This window comes from Balaenoptera physalus (assembly GCF_965194825.1).
Source record: "Balaenoptera physalus genome assembly, chromosome: 20".
NCBI lineage: Eukaryota > Metazoa > Chordata > Mammalia > Artiodactyla > Balaenopteridae > Balaenoptera > Balaenoptera physalus.
The window spans coordinates 16,978,286-16,997,154 of record NC_138901.1 but is presented as its reverse complement, the minus strand read 5'-3'; the positions used below and the strand labels follow the sequence as shown (position 1 = coordinate 16,997,154).

At 36.6% G+C, this 18,869-nt stretch overlaps 1 protein-coding gene across 3 annotated transcripts in view; it reads right to left on the bottom strand.

Moving 5' to 3' along the window:
• The window catches only part of NSF (N-ethylmaleimide sensitive factor, vesicle fusing ATPase), a 158,538-nt gene that overhangs the window by 94,890 nt on the left and 44,779 nt on the right, over positions 1-18,869 (bottom strand). For all 3 annotated transcript variants that reach the window (XM_082443134.1, XM_082443133.1, XM_082443135.1), the window contains 4 exons: positions 18,700-18,866; positions 15,822-15,929; positions 14,962-15,037; positions 12,492-12,647 (listed from right to left, as the gene is read on the bottom strand). In XM_082443134.1, coding sequence (XP_082299260.1) covers positions 12,492-12,647; positions 14,962-15,037; positions 15,822-15,929; positions 18,700-18,866 — 507 coding nt within the window. The remainder of the gene's footprint in view (positions 1-12,491; positions 12,648-14,961; positions 15,038-15,821; positions 15,930-18,699; positions 18,867-18,869) is intronic.

Genomic DNA, 18,869 nt, shown 5'->3' with positions numbered 1-18,869 from the left:
ATATTTAAAGTGATGAAAGGGAAAAACCTACAACCAAGATTACTCTACCCAGCAAGGATCTCATTCAGATTCCATGGAGAAACTAAAACCTTTACAGACAAGCAAAAGCTAAGAGAATCCAGCACCACCAAACCAGCTTTACAACAAATGCTAAAGGAACTTCTCTAGACAGGAAACACAAGAGAAGGAAAAGACCTACAATAACAAATGCAAAACAATTAAGAAAATGGTAACAAGAACATACATATCAATAATCACCTTAAATGTAAATGGATTAAATGCTCCAACCGAAAGACAGAGACTGGCTGAATGGATACAAAAACAAGACCCATATATATGCTGTCTACAAAAGACCCACTTCAGACCTATGGACACACGCAGACTGAAAGTGAGGGGACGGAAAAAGATATTCCATGCAAATGGAAATCAAAAGAAAGCTGGAGTAGCAATATTCATATAAGATAAAATAGACTTTAAAATAAAGAATGTTACAAGAGACAAGGAAGGACACTACATAATGATCAAGGGATCAATCCAAGAGGAAGATATAACAATTGTAAATATTTATGCACCCAAAATAGGAGCACCTCAATACATAAGGCAACTGCTAACAGCTATAAAAGAGATCGACAGTAACACAATAACAGTGGGGGACTCCAACATCTCACTTATACCAATGGACAGATCATCCAGACAGAAAATGAATAAGGACACACAAGCTTTAAAGGACACAACAGAGCAGATAGATTTAATTGATATTTATAGGACATTCCACCCAAAAGTGGCGGAATACACTTTCTTCTCAAGTGCACATGGAACATTCTCCAGGACAGATCACATCTTGGGTCACAAATCAAGCCTCGGTCAATTTAAGAAAACTGAAATCATATCAGGCATCTCAACGCTATGAGATTAGAAATCAATTACAGGGTAAAAGAACAAAAAAAAAACCACAAACACATGGAGGCTAAACAATACGTTACTAAATAACCAAGAGATCACTGAAGAAATCAAAGAGGAAATCAAAAAATACCTAGAGACAAATTACAATGAAAACACAACAATCCAAAACCTATGGGATGCAGCAAAAGCAGTTCTAAGAGGGAAGTTTATAGCTATACAAGCCTACCTCAAGAAACAAGAAAAATCTCAAATAAACAACCTAACCTTACACCTAAAGGAATTACAGAAAGAACAAACAAAACCCAAAGTTAGCAGAAGGAAAGAAATCATAAAGATCAGAGCAGAAATAAATGAAATAGAAACAAAGAAAACAATAGCAAAGATCAATAAAACTAAAAGCTGGTTCTTTGATAGACAAACAAAACTGATAAACAATTTGCCAGACTCATCAAGAAAAAGAGGGAGAGGACCCAAATCAATAAAATTAGAAATGAAAACGGAGAAGTTACAACAGACACCACAGAAATACAAAGCATCCCAAGAGATTACTACAAGCACCTCTATGCCAATAAAATGGACAACCTGGAAGAAATGGACAAATTCTTAGAAAGGTACAACCCTCCAAGACTGAACCAGGAAAAAATAGAAAATATGAACAGACCAATCACAAGTAATGAAATTGAAACTGTGATTAAAAACCTTACAACAAACAAAAGTCCAAGACCACATGGCTTCACAGGTGAATTCTAGCAAACATTTAGAGAAGAGCTAACACCCATCCTTCTCAAACTCTTCCAAAACACTGCAGAGGAAGGAACACTCCCAAACTCATTCTACGAGGCCACCATCACCCTGATACCAAAACCAGACAAAGATACTACAAAAAAAGAAAATTACAGACCAGTATCACTGATGAATATAGATGCAAAAATCCTCAACAAAATACTAGCAAACAGAATCCAACAACACATTAAAAGGATCATACACCATGATCAAGTGGGATTTATCCCAGGGATGCAAGGAATCTTCAATATACACAAACCAATCAATGTGATACACCATAGTAAGAAATTCAAGGATAAAAACCATATGATCACCTCAACAGATACAGAAAAAGCTTTTGACAAAATTCAACACCCATTTATGATAAAAACTCTCCAGAAAGTGGGCATAGAGGGAACCTACCTCAACATAATAAAGGCCATATATGACAAACCCACAGCAAACTTCCTTCTCAATGGTGAAAAACTGAAGGCATTTCCTCTAAGATCAGGAACAAGACAAGGATGTCCACTATCGCCACTATTATTCAACATAGTTTAGGAAGTCCTAGCCACGGCAATCAGAGAAGAAAAAGAAATAAAAGGAATACAAATTGGAAAAGAAGAAGTAAAACTGTCACTGTATGCAGATGACATGATACTATACACAGAGAATCCTAAAGATGCCACCAGAAAACTACTAGAGCTAATCAATGAATTTGGTAAAGTTGCAGGATACAAAATTAATGCACAGAAATCTCTTGCATTCCTATACACTAACAACAAAAGGTCAGAAAGAGAAATTAAGGAAACAATCCCAGTCACCATTGCAACAAAAAGAATAAAATACCCTGGAATAAGCCTACCTAAGGAGGTAAGACCTGTACTCAGAAAACTACAAGACACTGATGAAAGAAATCAAAGATGATACCAACAGATGGAGAGATATACCATGTTCTTGGATTGGAAGAATCAATATTGTGAAAATGACTATACTACCCAAAGCAATCTACAGATTCAGTGCAATCGCTATCAAGTTACCAGTGGCATCTTTTACAGAACTAGAACAGAAAATCTTAAAATTTGTATGGAGACACAAAAGATCCTGAATAGCCAAAGCAGTCTTGAGGGAAAAAAACGGAGCTGGAGGAATCAGACTCCCTGACTTCAGACTATACTACAAAGCTACAGTAATCAAGACAATATGGTACTGGCACAAAAACAGAAATACAGATCACTGGAACAGGATAGAAAGCCCAGAGATAAACCCATGCACCTATGGTCAACTAATCTATGACAAAGGAGGCAAGGATATACAATGGAGAAAAGACAGTCTTTTCAATAAGTGGTGCTGGGAAAACTGGACAGCTACATGTAAAAGAATGAAATTAGAACACTCCCTAACACCATACACAAAAATAAACTCAAAATGGATTAAAGACCTAAATGTAAGACTGGACACTATAAAACTCTTAGAGGAAAACATAGGAAGAACACTCTTTGACATAAATCACAGCAAGATCTTCTTTGATCCACCTCCTAGAGTAATGGAAATAAAAACAAAAATAAACAAATGGGACCTAATGAAACTTAAAAGCTTTTGCACAGCAAAGGAAACCATATCCAAGACAAAAAGACAACCCTCAGAATGGGAGAAAATATTTGCAAACGAATCAACAGACAAAGGATTAATCTCCAAAATATATAAACAGCTCATGCAGCTCAACATTAAAAAAACAAACAACCCAATCCAAAAATGGGCAGAAGACCTAAATAGACATTTCTCCAAAGAAGACATACAGATGGCCAAGAAACACATGAAAAGCTGCTCAACATCACTAATTATTAGAGAAATGCAAATCAAAACTACAATGAGGTATCACCTCACACCAGTTAGAATGGGCATCATCAGAAAATCTACAAACAACAAATGCTGGAGAGGGTGTGGAGAAAAGGGAACCCTCTTGCACTGTTGGTGGGAATGTCAATTGATACAGCCACTGTGGAGAACAGTACGGAGGTTCCTTAAAAAACTAAAAATAGAACTACCATATGACCCAGCAATCCCACTATTGGGCATATACCCAGAGAAAACCATAATTCAAAAAGACACATGCACCCCAATGTTCATTGCAGCACTACTTACAATAGCCAGGTCATGGAAGCAACCTAAATGCCCATCGACAGACGAATGGATAAAGAAGATGTGGTACATATATACAATGGAATATTACTCAGCCATAAAAAGGAACGAAATTGGGTCATGTGTAGAAACGTGGATGGATCTAGAGACTGTCCTACAGAGTGAAGTAAGTCAGAAAGAGAAAAACAAATATTGTATATTAACGCATATATTTGGAACCTAGAAAAATGGTCCAGATGAACTGGTTTGCAGGGCAGAAATAGAGACACAGATGTTGAGAAGAAACATATGGACACCAAGGGGGGAAAGTGGGGGGTGGGGGGGCGTGGTGGTGGTATGAATTGGGAGATTGGGAATGACATGTATACAGTGACATGTATAAAATAGGTAACTAATAAGAAACTGCTGTATAAAAAATAAATAAAATTAAAAAAAAAAAGGAATCCCAATTGAGACAGTTTGTCCACTCAAATTTTAAAACCCAAACAGATAAAGAGATCTTTATGCTTTCAGTCAATACCCTCAACTGCCTTGACAGAAATCTGAGATTTTACAAAATACCTCTAGTCTTAAAAAGAAAAAAGGGAAGAAGGAGGGGTGGGGGGAAGGGGGAGGAGCAGGAGGGGGAAAAAGAAGAGGAGGAGAAGGAGATGAAAAGGAGGATGACAAAGAGGAAGGAGGAGGAGGTAGTTTAACTCTTTAGCAAAGGAAGAGAGGCCAGAGAAGTTTAAACAGTTGTCTGATATCTAAATGCAAAGGTCAGATTTCTGTAGTTATTAACTATCTCTATATATACTCAATATGTAGAATTCTACCAAATCACTAAAGTACTGGATAATTTCTGAATTTGAAGGCTGTCATTTATAAGTGCATATAGGAAATGGTAGGGGGTGAGGCCAGACCTATAGATAGATCTTCAGTGTTTTAATAATTCCTCCCTTCCTTTTCACCCCCAAACCTATTTTGTCTAAGTTCTCACAACCTTTACATATATGGAAAGCTTTGTAAATTTCCTTGAGAATTAATTCAGGAAGAAAGGCAAACGTGGAACATATGTACTCATCATAGGATATTCTCTGACACAAAATTCAAGGCTTTATTGACTACTTGATTCTTAGATCTCTTCAATATCCGGAGAGGCAGTTCAGAATACAGACCCTGGAACCAGACATCCTGATTTCCAAACCCAGTTCTGCCAATTACTAGTTGTACAAACTTAGTGAGTCATTTCCTTTTCCTCTTTTTCTCCTGGTTCCTGGACCAGGAGAACCAAGTTCTAGTCCTAGTTCTGCCTGTGACTTGCTTAGTGACCTTGGGCCACAGTTTCTGCATCTGTAAAGAGAAGGAGCCAGGGGACTGCACTAGATCGTGGTTCTCAACCAAGGGTGATTTTGCCCCCAGGGGATGTTTGACGATGTCTGGAGATACTTCTGGTTGTCACCGCTAGAGATGAGATGGGGAGTGTTACTTGGCATCTAGTGGGTAGAGGCCAGTGATACTGCTAAACATCCTACAGTGCAAAGGACAGCCAGCACCCCATGACAATTATCCGGCTCAAGATGTCAGTGGTGTCACAGTTGCAAAGCTCTTGGCTCCAGCTCCCTCAAAGACCACCTCAGAGGTCCCCAAGAAGTGGGGCTGAGAAAGCCCATTTGAACGGTTTTATGTTATGGGCTTTCATGAGAAAGGAACAATGTAAGAGTTAACAGCATGGGACTTCCCTGGCGGTCCAGTGGCTAAGACTTTGCGCTCCCAATGCAGGGGGCCCAGGTTTGACCCCTGGTCAGGGAACTAGATCCCACATGCCGCACCTAAAGATCCCTCCTGCCGAAAAGAAGATCCCACATGCCGCAACTAAGACCCGGCGCAGCCAAATAAATAAATAGAAAAAAAAAAAAGAGTTAACGGCATGGACTCTGAGGCCAGACTGCCTGAGTTCAAATGCGACTCCACCACTTACTAGCTATATGTCTTGGACCAACTACTCAACCTTTCTGACACTCAGTTTCCTCTCCATAAAATGGGGACAATATAGTATCTGCCTTATAAGGTTGTTGTGAGGATTAAATAAGTTAATATATGTAAAGCATTTAGAAGGGTGCTGGCCCTATATAGGTATTAGCTAACATCATCATCACCACCTAAATATGGGAATAAAATGGAAAAAAACACCAACCATTTCACTTTAGGAGTCACATGAGTTAGGTTCCTCAGTGGAAAGGTTTTGAAGACTGAACAAATTCAAGCAGAGTTCCTCACACGTCAGAAACTCTGCTCTCCCTCCTTCCCTTCTCCCACTCTTTCCTCTCTAATGCTTCCGCAGCTGCTTAAGCACTCAGATGCAAATGTTCTCACGGTTTGGAGGGAATACAAACTACTTGTACCCATTCTATAATGCAAAAAGTAATTGGAGGAGGTAGTTTGTTACACATCAAGAAATTGTTTTTATCTTTTAGTAGAAAAGGACAGGCACATCTGCCTATGCTCGGTAAGGGGCTGCAATTAAAGCCCTGGGGATCCAGGTCTCACCCTCTTCTCCTCCACTGAAACTTCATGAAAGGAGTGGGTCATATCTGTCCCCCTGCTCCTTTGCTGTGCTGTCAGGGGAGCCGCCACAAGACAGAAACAGCCTGTGATAGTACCTTTTTGTTTGTTTTTTAATTACACAAGTAGAAATATAATATCCCAGTTAAATATTCAGAGAAGAGGTACACAGAGTGAAAGAACAAAAATCTCCCTCTATTTCCATCTTAAATTCCCTTTCACAGAAGTAAACAATTTTTTTCAATTTAATGTGAGTCCATATGGACTTCTGTAATGCATTTACTTCAGTTTTTTTAAATTACTAAAACATATCTGTACATTTAGAGCTATACCATTTTAAGATTCGCTTCACTCTATTCCACAATGAGGATGGGAGGATGCAGCATAGTTTATTTAATCATTTCCTTACTGGTGGACATTTAGGTAAAAACTTAGACTTCAACTTCATAGTGACCCGATTATTGATTTATAAGTAACTCAACTGTAGTTGCCAGCAAATCTAATCCATTGGTGATTCTATAGACAGCTCTGCCTCCCCAAAAGAAAGAAATCACTCTAAAAGTCTGTTTATAAATAAAAAATGCCAACTGAATTTACATATAATTTGACTCTGAGATATAAGCACAACTACATTATTTCTATTCAAATGTAAGTAAATTTAACCTGAAAAAATTAAAACCAATGGAAAAATTAATTCAAGGTTAAATTTTTCAGTTTATTAAAAGGCACCCATAGTATTTTTAGGGTGTCTGCTTTATCTCTATATCCTGCTCTAGAGATTCTGGAAATCACATGATCATAAGGCCATTTTCTTCTTCTAATTAAAAAAAAAAAACATAAATTCCCCAACCTGAGTTAGAATTAGTAAATTATTAAATTATTACATTCTTCATATTCAAGTATCATCTATAAGTACTCTGTGGAAAAGCAGAAAGGGTAAGTTTTGCATCTCTAACTAGTGAGCAATTGCTTTCTTTTCCTTTCTTAATAAATTACAGGCAGACTTGAACAGATGTCAGGTTGGCATTCAAAACCTAAAATATAGCTGAAAAGCAAGTTATGACTAATACAAGGAAAAAAGATGAATGTCAGAAAGCTTCATTTTTTTTTTTTTTTTTCAAATTTCAGATAAGCTCTTTAGCCTTAGGGTTCCTTTTACAGAGCCCTGGAGTTCGGTAAGATGTCTTAACCACCATGTAAATTGCAATCTCTCCTCATGAGTTGGGGGTGTGAAAATGCATTTTAAGACTGTCAGTGTTTATGTTAATCTTAGCAAGAACTCCCTCTCTCCCAAATATGGCATGTACAAAACCTTAGTGCCCTTTCTTCCACTGTATTTTATTTGCACTGTTCTTAGCATGTGAAAGATGTCTGCATGTGACTGAAAGGCTCCTTATCTTCTCCGAAGCTCTACTTTGCAGAGTAACTGCAGTTTCACTTGTGATATCAGAAATGAGTTGCTTTCCTCTAGAATTTCAAAAGAAACCTTAAAAATACAGATTGCAAATGGACCTAGAGAGGGAGGCACAAAAAGGGGGACCAAAAAGAACAGTGTCAGTTTCAAAGAAAGGGCATACAAAACTCTAACCAGTGGCTTTCCTCCCCACTGGGCAGCCTGCATATCTATAAGGTACAGGTCCACCCAAAGACAGGACAAGGCTTGAGGCCTTTAAGTCTCTACACTCTTTTCCTTTCAGCTCTAATACAGATAACTTCTGCAAAAGCCCCTTTCCTTGGATACATGTGAACCTAGTCCTAAAATTATATTACAATTCTTTAATTCTTTAACAATTATTTCACTGTTCTTTGACAAAAAATTGTTATTGTTGTTTTTGCTCTGACATTTACAGTTTAGAGGTAACTGCCAGGGATGCCAAAAAATGAAGTTTCTTTGTGGAAACTATCTTTTCCAACAAAAGAGCTACAATGAGAACTGAGGTAATCAATTATTTATCCAGAGCACTCTGCACAAAACTGTACACAAGGGAATAAGCGTGGTGAATGTCTGAACAGGAGTGCATGCATATGCCATAGACACCTGGGTGCACTCAAGGACTGCTGAGTTTATTCACCCATACTTCCAGATGCTGGTTTTTGATGCCCACATTTCTATCCTGGGACCCAAAAGGTACTTCTATATTATTCCACAAATGATTTAAGGTCTTTCCTAACTTAACGGCTATCATTGTAGGCATTGGAGGATATTCTAACTAAATTACTGAGGGCATCCGCTAAGTGCAAGGTTTAGGTCTAGTTTTCCTTGCTAATGCTTTCATGTGCTTTCAAGGAAGAGCTGCCCCATGTGGGTTTGGGTGAGTCCAACTGCTCCAGACAAAGAAAAAGTTAGTTACACTGATTAAATAGTTTCACTGATTAAAACAAGAACAACAAAAGTCTAAACTGATATCCCCCCAAAGTAATCCCTTTTCATACTTCTACATATGACCTTTCTTCCATTCTCTATAGGGCTGGCTGTATGTGACTTCTTCTTTTCCCTTTTAAGGCCTTCCTTGACTTTAATTCTATAAAAATGTTACAACAAAAACAGGAAATACTTGAATGTATTTCAAGAGAGAAACTAACATTTTGGAAACTCTAGGACACTTATTTCATGTGTATTACCTCATCTGGTCCCTATTTTTTCTGCATAAATGTGTGCCTCTGGTTAGTCCTTTGGTCTCTCTGTATCTCACTGGCAAAACTCTGTATTACTTAAGGTATATTTGCAGTTTTCAAAAGCAACATGAAGTTTTTCAAGCGAAAGGAAAGAACTATATTACTTACAATTATCAGTCTCATAAACACAATGACAGAAGATAATTCTAAATTTATCACTTTGTGAACTTGAAACTTTGATATACAGGCAAAAAGATTCATTTAGTTAAGATTCCTGTTTACAAAGCAGACATAACTCTAGACTCCATGGTAAAAACAATGATTTGGTCTCAAGCCAAAAGTAAAAATGTTCTCTGCTTAAACAAAATAAAATAGTCCCATAAGCTACGTTAATTATTCTTTTCTAATCCCTATTTTTTTTCTATTTGAATTGATTTAACCAATCATATCCAGTGTCCAGTGAGATCCCACAACCATATAGGCTGACTATTTAGTTAACAGAGAATGAGGAAAAAAATTAGTTAATTTTGTTCCCACCCGGCAGGGTAAAAGAACACAGGATATATATAAAAAAGGACACATGTAATGTCATTTTATTTATTTATTTTTAATTAATTAATTTATTTTTGGCTGCGTTGGGTCTTCGTTGCTGCGCACGGGCTTCCTCTATTTGCAGCGAGTGGGGGCTACTCTTCATTGTGGTGCGCGGGCTTCTCATTGTGGTGGCTTCTCTTGATGCGGAGCACAGGCTCTAGGTGTGCGTGCTTCAGTAGTTGTGACGCACGGGCTTAGCTGCTCCGTGGCATGTGGGATCTTCCCGGACCAGGGATCGAACCCGTGTCCCCTGCATTGGCAGGCGGATTCTCAACCACTGCGCCACCAGGGAAGTCCCTGTAATGTCATTTTAAATTAAATGTAGCAATCTGTACTTTTATATACCTTTATCAAAGCCCAATGAGAACTTTAAAATCACACTGTACTTAGAAGGCAATGAAATAGTCTATTATGTAATTCCCCCGAAATTCAAACGAAAAAAGAAGCCTCTGTTGGAAAATAAGGAATGACACGTGCACAGCAAGAGAATTATTTTTCAGCCATTTTACCATAAAAAAAGTAGCATAAGGACACTAAGAATCTTCATTCAGAATAAAGAAAAAAATGTCTTTCAGTTCAGCTCAAAAGCCAAGGTACCTTTAGACTTAATGTCTTTTAAATCAAATTGATAACACAAGCTTCTGGAGAGCAAAAGGCCATAAAGAGAAAAAAATTTACTACATAAAAAAAAAAAAAAGAACTCATTTATGCCTAACTAAATCAGTATAAAAGTATTAGAAAAGTAAATCCATATAAAAAGGTTCTGGGGATTTCCCTGGTGGTGCAGTGGTTGGGAGTCTGCCTGCCAGTGCAGGGGACACGGGTTCGAGCCCTGGTCCGGGAAGATCCCACATGCCGCAGAGCAGCTGAGCCCATGCGCCACAACTACTGAGCCTACGCTCTAGAGCCCGCGAGCCACAACTACGGAGCCTACGTGCCACAACTACTGAAGCCCGTGCACCTGGAGCCCATGCTCCACAATAAGAGAAGCCAACACAATAAGAAGCCCACGCACTGCAACTAGAGAAAAGCTCAAGCGCAGCAATGAAGACCCAATGCAGCCATAAATAAATAAATAAAATATAGTAATTCTTTGTTTGCCTAAAACAAGTTAATGGTTAATGTTGCAATTAAATAAAAGATTTATTAAAAAAAAAAAGGTTCTGGGTAGTAGTACTCACCAACAAAACTGAAATTCAAGGTCCCTGGTCAAAAAGCACATTAACAACAACAAAAAGCATACTATATAATTCAACTAATTTCAATATGGATTGCAAAAACAGATTAAAGTCACTCAGAAATTCCAAATCTGTTTTGATTTAATTTCAAACTCTTCAACAGCTGGCAGAGTCACAAATTGACTGAAATGAGTTTACTCCTTTACGTGTTATCTCCTCAACCTCAGACAGAGGCCCTAATGAGCAGGGTTTGGATAATGCACAAACAGGAAACTAGTATCTGAATAACTGAATCCTCAAAAGTTTCTAAAGCGTGAGAAAATACTTATACTATAATTAAAAGATATAACTTATGGAAGCAGTATTTTTTCTACTGTTGGCTGAAGAGTATACATGCTCAAAGAAACAATCATTAGACTATTTCTATATAGGGCTCAGGCTTGAAAACTAGTAAAAATATTCCACAAGAATAACTTAGAACATTTGGAATCACCCTTTAATCTCTGCTTATACCCCAAGTATACTTAAACAATATTTCCATGTCTTTATTTAAAAGTTTTATGGATTTATTGTGCCTCAAAATACACATTACCAAGATAGTGAACTACCATATTTTTAACTATTTTCCAAATTAAAATTCTGTTTTTTATGGACTTGGCCTTTGTATCTTTCAGATAGAAAAGTATGCTATTGCCATTTCAAGGTGTATAAAACTCAGGTGATGAGGGTCTCTGTCATTTTCTCTTAATCCAAATCCAAACTCGACCTTTAGCCAGTGAACAGGTGTGTGCTGTGCCTGTAATTTATCAGAGTGAGCGACCAGGCAGAAAAGCTACCAACAATAGGAGGTTGATAGAACCAAGCACTTAGTGCCTGGAAAGCAGTTCTTATCCCCACCATGATGAATATACTTTTATCTCCCAGTAGCAATTTAAAGATAAAGAATGATGGAGGTGAAGGGAGTAATATATTTGTATTCCTTCAGTTTTTTTGGATACTGTTTTTAATACTAATAGTCTGCCAGAAGCTGTTATGTTATAAATTCCTTTCTCAGATATTCTGTTGCTCACATTCCAATCCAACCTATGATATGGATATGAAAACAGTCATGACAGCATTTCCACCGGGGCAAATAAAGCCATTTCACACACACAGATAAATTAAATAAACCTTCAAGAAAAAAGTGATAAATGACTAGTGCATTTCTTTGTACGCAACATGGAAATTCCAACGTCTATCCTGCATCTGTCCTTTTGCACAAATTTAAAACATGTCAAGTATCCATTTACTAGGTATGAAGATGCACCAACTGGGTAATACAACAGTACAATAAAAAGAAACAACAGCTAATATTAGAACAACGCCCATAGTCTAATCGGTAATGACTATTCAGCAGGGTAAATCTGACCTCTAGTGAATCTTTAAAGTCAGATGAAATCTCTAAATATGCCCTATTAAAAAATTCATAAATATATAAATAAAATGAAATTTCTAAATATGTCCTATAGAAAAATATACTTGAATACATAAAATCAAGCAACCACAAATATTTCTGTGATTTCCCCATAAAATTAAAATGTAATTTTAAAAATCCTAATACTTCCAAGATTTTTTTAACTTTTTTTTTAAAGTTAAAAATACTTTGTCAGGTCTGAAAAATAATTTCAAAACATTACTGAAAAGAGACTTTATCACATCCATTTCTTTAAAAAACAATACAAGATTTTATCAAATTTTCCTTTTTAAACTCACCCATCTGTTCCACAATCTCTGGAGGAAATACCCGGGAAGCAAACGCTCGTCGAAAAATATCTGAGAATTCCTTGTCCAGACCTCCTATTCCCATTTTTTCAAAGTTCCAGTCAGGATTGATGATAGACTGGCGGTTTTCCTTGGTTTTAGCTTTGCCTGTGTCAAGCAAAGACAATCAAACGTTGAGACAAGAACCTCATCACTAAATGTAAAAAGACAGAACTCCCTGGGTATCCTCAGTGAATAAAGAAAAGCTACCCTTATACAAAGATGAACAACATGCTCTTAGCTGACTTCTAAGAAGGATGAGTTTTGCTATATTCACTACTTTGTCTGGTCCCCATTTAGGGTCAGTAAAACACTTTCAAAATGACTAGCTAAACTCATGCTGCAGTCAATCCGTGGAGTCTGGTCTTATTAACCTCTAATCCTAACCAAGTTAACTAACTTGGTTGATTAGAAGAAACACCATGTGCATGTCTGATGAAGAAAACACTAGTTGCCAGAAATGCAACTGAAATCTAGCAGTCCCTCAAGGCTCCTAGAGCAAGATTTAAAAATACATATATTTATCTAGATTAAGTATATAATTGGGAATATAACCCCTCAGTCTGAAAAGATGCACTAAGTTTGATGCCTTATTTTTGGTTTTTCTTCATCTGCACACAAAAGTCTAAAATCATCCTAAAGTCTTTCATGATTTCAAAATTCATGTTTTCAAATTCTTTCGCAAATGAAAATTATCTAACTTAAATGTCATAGTGCCCCCTAAAGTAACTCAAGAGAACCACATTAACTATCTCAAACACAAAGAATAAAAGTGCCTTAGTACATTCCACTATAAACAAAAAAAAGAAAGTAATATTATAGTTTTTTTTTAAATTAGGGAATAAAAGGTCACATTAGAAAAAGTTTACCCTAGAAAAAGAAAAGATGCTATTTGTATAGTTAGAGTTTTGTGGACTTAAACATTTCCTTTATGAAGCTATCAAAAATATTTTTCTTACACTCTACTGCCCTCTTGTGGTCAAATTTACTGCATGTTAAATCACTACACAATTTTACTTTCCCACGGAAAAAAAAACTATCACACCTTTGCATGAATTACTTAGAAATATCCACATTGTACGAAAGTCATGCGACTCTCTTGGGATAATACACCTTAACAAAATGTGTACAGAATATGATATACAAAGAAATCACTCCAGAAATGTATTGGATCAATAATAGGAGATTATGATATAGCCTACATCCATGAAACAATATGTATAGTCATTAAAAATTATATTGTAGAAGTGTATTTATTAAGATGCTTGAAATATGTTAAGCAAAAAAGAACAAATTATAAAACAGTATGAAAATATAATCAAATTTAAAAATTTTAGAGTGTGTTATTTTTGAGTATCCATATTTCATGAGCTAAATATTTTATTTTATAATTAAGAAAAAACAATAAGAGAGGAATGATAATTTATGGATCAAGAGAAAGGCCACATATTCGAAGTTAAATGACTTTGGATATAATGGTGTGCAACCATCGAAAATCCTCTACCTTGTACTTGGGTTAGACATAACATAGTTAAGTCAACCAAAAATAAGAATTACTATACAATTAACAGCATCATTATTCTGGTGAGTTACTATTTGTAGAGATCAATCTGTATTATTTTAATATAATAAAAGTAGGGCTAACGTACAAGAGTAGGACTGAACTATGAATCTGTTGGAAAGACGCTCTTTACCTGCACATTCATCATTTAACTCAATCAGTAATGGATGTGATGCTAGTATCACATTTAACACACAACCGGCTGAGGGACATCCTACAAAATAAGTGACCAGCTCTCAAGGTCGTGAAAGACAATGAAAATCTGAGGAACTGTCAGAGACTGGAGAAGACTATGGAAACTAACCCACTAAATGCAATGTGGAATCCCGAGTTAGATCCTGGAACAGAAAAAGGACATGATGAAAAAACTGGTGAAATCCAAATAAAGTCTGTAGTTTAGTTAGTAGCAATGGAACCACGTTAATTTAGTTTTGGTGGCTGTACTATGGTTATTTAAGATCTAACATCAGAGGAAGCTGGTGAAGGGTATACAGGAACTTTCTGAACTATTTTTTATGGAACCTCTGTAAGCCTGAACTTATCTCAATATTAAAAGTTTAAAAATTAATTTTATCTGTATCTTTTCCCTTATTTTTCATGTAGTTACTAGGAAATTAAAAATGACATACATGGCTCACATTATATTTCCATTGGACAACACTGACATAGTGAAGGTTTTAAATTCTTTTCTACATCATCACATTTGACAGATATGAAACACTCCATGATTCTGTGATAAGCCTCCTCAAGGGAGGTGTCCCTATTCTCCTTCCCCGCTTAAAAATCACTGAAGTTGAGTCACATGTTATAACAGAGATAGTCTCACTTTACTCAGAATCTTTTAAAAACTGTAAATCTTACCAATAAGATTGAGTGATGAATTTTCTGCTTTTTCAAATGCAACTTGACTGTTTCCAACAACCAGTCCTACTTCAATCTGTATAGAAAGACAGTGATTAGTAGTTAGTCTAATAGCAGACTTCTGGACTTCTCAAAGCAAGGCAGAAAACAAAGGGGAAATGAGGTCTCTCTGAGCAAAGTAAATCTTCCAAACTATCAGCTAAGTTACATTTACTTCAGTCATAATTACCTTCTATTATTCCTATTTTATTTCAACACATATATTTTTGATAACACCTGTCTTATTATTTATTTACAATAAATATCACTTGCATTCAACCAGAATTACAAGTATATATACAAATTTCAAATTACTATTAGATCTGCAAATAAGTATATTTTACACTATATTTTAATAAATATGCTGGCTAGAAAAGCAATTTTTTCCCCTACTATCTTAAAAGAAAGAGCACATAGGGGCTTCCCTGGTGGTGCAGTGGTTAGGAATCCGCCTGCCAATGCAGGGGACACGGGTTCGTGCCCCGGTCTGGGAAGATCCCAAATGCCGCAGAACGGCTAGGCCCGTGAGCCACAACTACCGAGCCTGCGCGTCTGGAGCCTGTGCTCCGCAACGGGAGAGGCCGCGATAGTGAGAGGCCCACGCACCGCGATGAAGAGTGGCCCCCGCTCGCCGCAAATGGAGAAAGCCCTTGCACAGAAACGAACACCCAACACAGCAATCAATCAATCAATCAATCAATCAATCAATAAATAAGAAAGAGTACATAATATAAAAGAAATCACTGAGGGAGAGAATGGCTAGGAAAATTATATTAATTTGCATAATGCACATCATAAAGATTATTAAAAATAAAACATACCTTTTGTCTTTTACCCGCCGCAGGCTCTCCCTTCAGGATGCTAGGATCCATGGCTTCAATGTCTTTTACCAGTAAGCCAAAAAGCTTTTCATTGAAGCTAAATACAAGCTATGTAGAAAAGAAGTAAGGGGAGAAAAATCACTTCATGATTCAATGGCTTGATTCTCACATCATCATCAATGTTTTCCAAATGCAGGCAAGCAGTTTTCTCTTGTATATCACCACGAGCAAACTACCCACATAACCAATGAGAGGTAACCATTGGTTACCATAACCAACTAACATTTATTGAGTATCTGCTGTGTGCCAAACAAACATTACAGGAGGTTCTGTAATTAATGCTCACAAACTCTCTTGCAAACAGAAAGTATTCCTCAGTTTTACTAGGAAGGAAGCTGAGATCCAGAGAGGGGCTAAACAATGGGACCTAGAGTCGCAGTAAACGACAGTGCCAGTATGCAAGCCTGGGTGTGTGACTCTAAAATAATGCTTTTCTACAACCAATACAAAGTGCCTGCCATTCAAGTGCAGAGACAGCTTCTGAATGGTCATTCATTCACCAAATATTTATTGAGTACCTTCTACAAGCTAGGCCCTCTTCTAGGTACTGGGGTATAACAAAAATATAATAAACAAAACTGACTGTCAATCCTGCCACTACTAATTACTACGAATGAGAATAAATACTAAGAAAAATGATTTGAAGTAAGATATTTATTTCTTCTCTGTATTATGGAGGATTTTGTTTCATGGGTTTATAGACATCTGCATGTTACTGGGTTTTAAATTATTACAAATACCAAAGCATTTTCTATTAAAATACAAAAGCTAATGGAGAAGGTAAAAACAATGAAGTTTAGTCAGGCAATCTGAGCACAACTCTCAGTCAGAAAGTGTAGGCATCCAGGAGGACTATGGTAAAGCCCCCAAAGCAATGCACAGGTAAGTCAACAAATTATCAGCTAATCTCTGCCATCCTGGGGAGCCTCCTCAATCCATCTAATCCAAAGTAGCAGCCCAGTGGCTCTCTAGTGCATCATCCCATTTTACTGACATCAAAGTACTAAACAGTACGCGGCATTTCTTATTTTCTGTCTTTCCCAACTAGAAAGTAAGCTCTATGAGGGTAGGAATTCTGTTTATTTTGTTCACTGCAGATCCACAGGGATACTAAAATAGTATTTATTGAACACATACTAGGTGTTCAATAAGCATTTAATTAATTAATTGATCAACTGACTAATAGGTTCTTGTCTCAGCTACACCCCTGGCTGAGAAGGTCATGGACCTTCGCTGGACCTAAATAAAATTCCTCATTTGCAAAATGAGGTTAGACAAGATAACCTCTGAGGTTCATTCCAATTCTAGTACTTTTAAAAACAATAATAAATGCTCTATATCCTTTTCCTGTCTACCAGTAATTGAGTTTCCACTTGTGAAAGTTTGATATTATGATGTATGGGTTATCCAAATCCTTAGAGTCTCATTTCTCCAGATAATGACACTCCATTCACTCCCACAGGTCTTTCCTTCTACCACTTCTCCCATTCCCCATCGTACAGACCTTCCCACGTGAGAGACGCAAAGACAGTCTATGTAACTCATTACAGATCAGAATTCTATAAGGTGGGATTCTCAAATTTTCTGGTCTCAGGATCCCTTTATATATAAGCCTAAACATTTTTGAGGACCCCCCAAATTTTGTTTATATGGATTATATCTCTTGATAGTCACTGTATTAGAAATTAGAACAAGAAACTTATTTTTCAAAAAACAATTAAGTACATTATGTGTTAATAACATATTTTTAATTTGTTAAAAAAAATCCCTCCATTTTCCAAAATAAAAAAATATAAATGGGAAGAGTGGCACTGTGACATTTTCGCAAACCTCTTTAATTTCTTGCTTAATGGAAGACTGCTGGACGCCCGTGTCTGCTTCAGCAGTCAGTGTGCTATGCTATACCCATCACACAGTCTACAAGACTCCACTGTAGACTTGTGAGACAAGAGGAAAAGGGCACATAATGTCTTGATATTATTATGAAAATAGTTTTGACTTCACAAACCCCTTGAAAGGGCCTCAGGGACCCCCACAGGTCTCTGGACCACAGCTTGAGAACAGCTGCTATGGAGCTATGGTAGGAGGAAGGAATTAGGAATGATTAAGAAAAGTCATAGAGAACGAGACAAATGTAATGGTGAGGTCAAAAGAGCAATGATTATTTATGTGTACAAACAGCAATTTATGAACTCATACATTTTTTAACTAAAATTTTAAAAGAACAGATTTTCTTCCTAGGAGGTTAAACAATATGATATTAACTGAAGTCAAAAAAAGGGAGCAATGTAAATATCATTTTCAAGAAAAGAAAATCTGGGTTTCAAAAGCTCCATGAAAAAAACTAAATATATATATATATATATATATATATATATATACACACACACACATTTACATACACACACACACACACAATTTTCTTAAGATTCTCAAAGAAGTTCATAACCAAAAAAGTTAAGAATTACTTTTCTACAGAAATATATCAGTAAAAGAGAAAGACATCCAGAGACAAATGTCCCACAATAAGAAAAGAAGAAATCTGAGACATGTATGTCTATAGTATTTCCAAATTTACAGAAAGAAAAGCTGCTGTAATTATATATGACGCTGTAACCTAAAAGCTACTTTAGAATTTTTCTGAACAGACTGCTAGAGGTTCAGCAAACATATTTCCCTCACTTTTTATCACTCATCTTAGATATAGCTGTTCACATGCAAAGCTCCTCTCAGTTTTTAAAAAACAGAATTAATTTTCCACAACTGCAGAGTTTAGAATGTCTATAAATGAAAGAAATGAAAGAAAATTTAAAACTACCTGTTGTCCCACTGAGAATGCCTGGTTGTTGAACTGCTGAATGAATTCTGCGGCCATCTTGTCAGTATCATAAGGGTTAGAGTCGATACTTTTTTTCTGCAGGAAATCAATCTCGATGGTCATTGTGCCAATACATTGTTTGGCTTTGTCAAATGTATATAAGGACACTA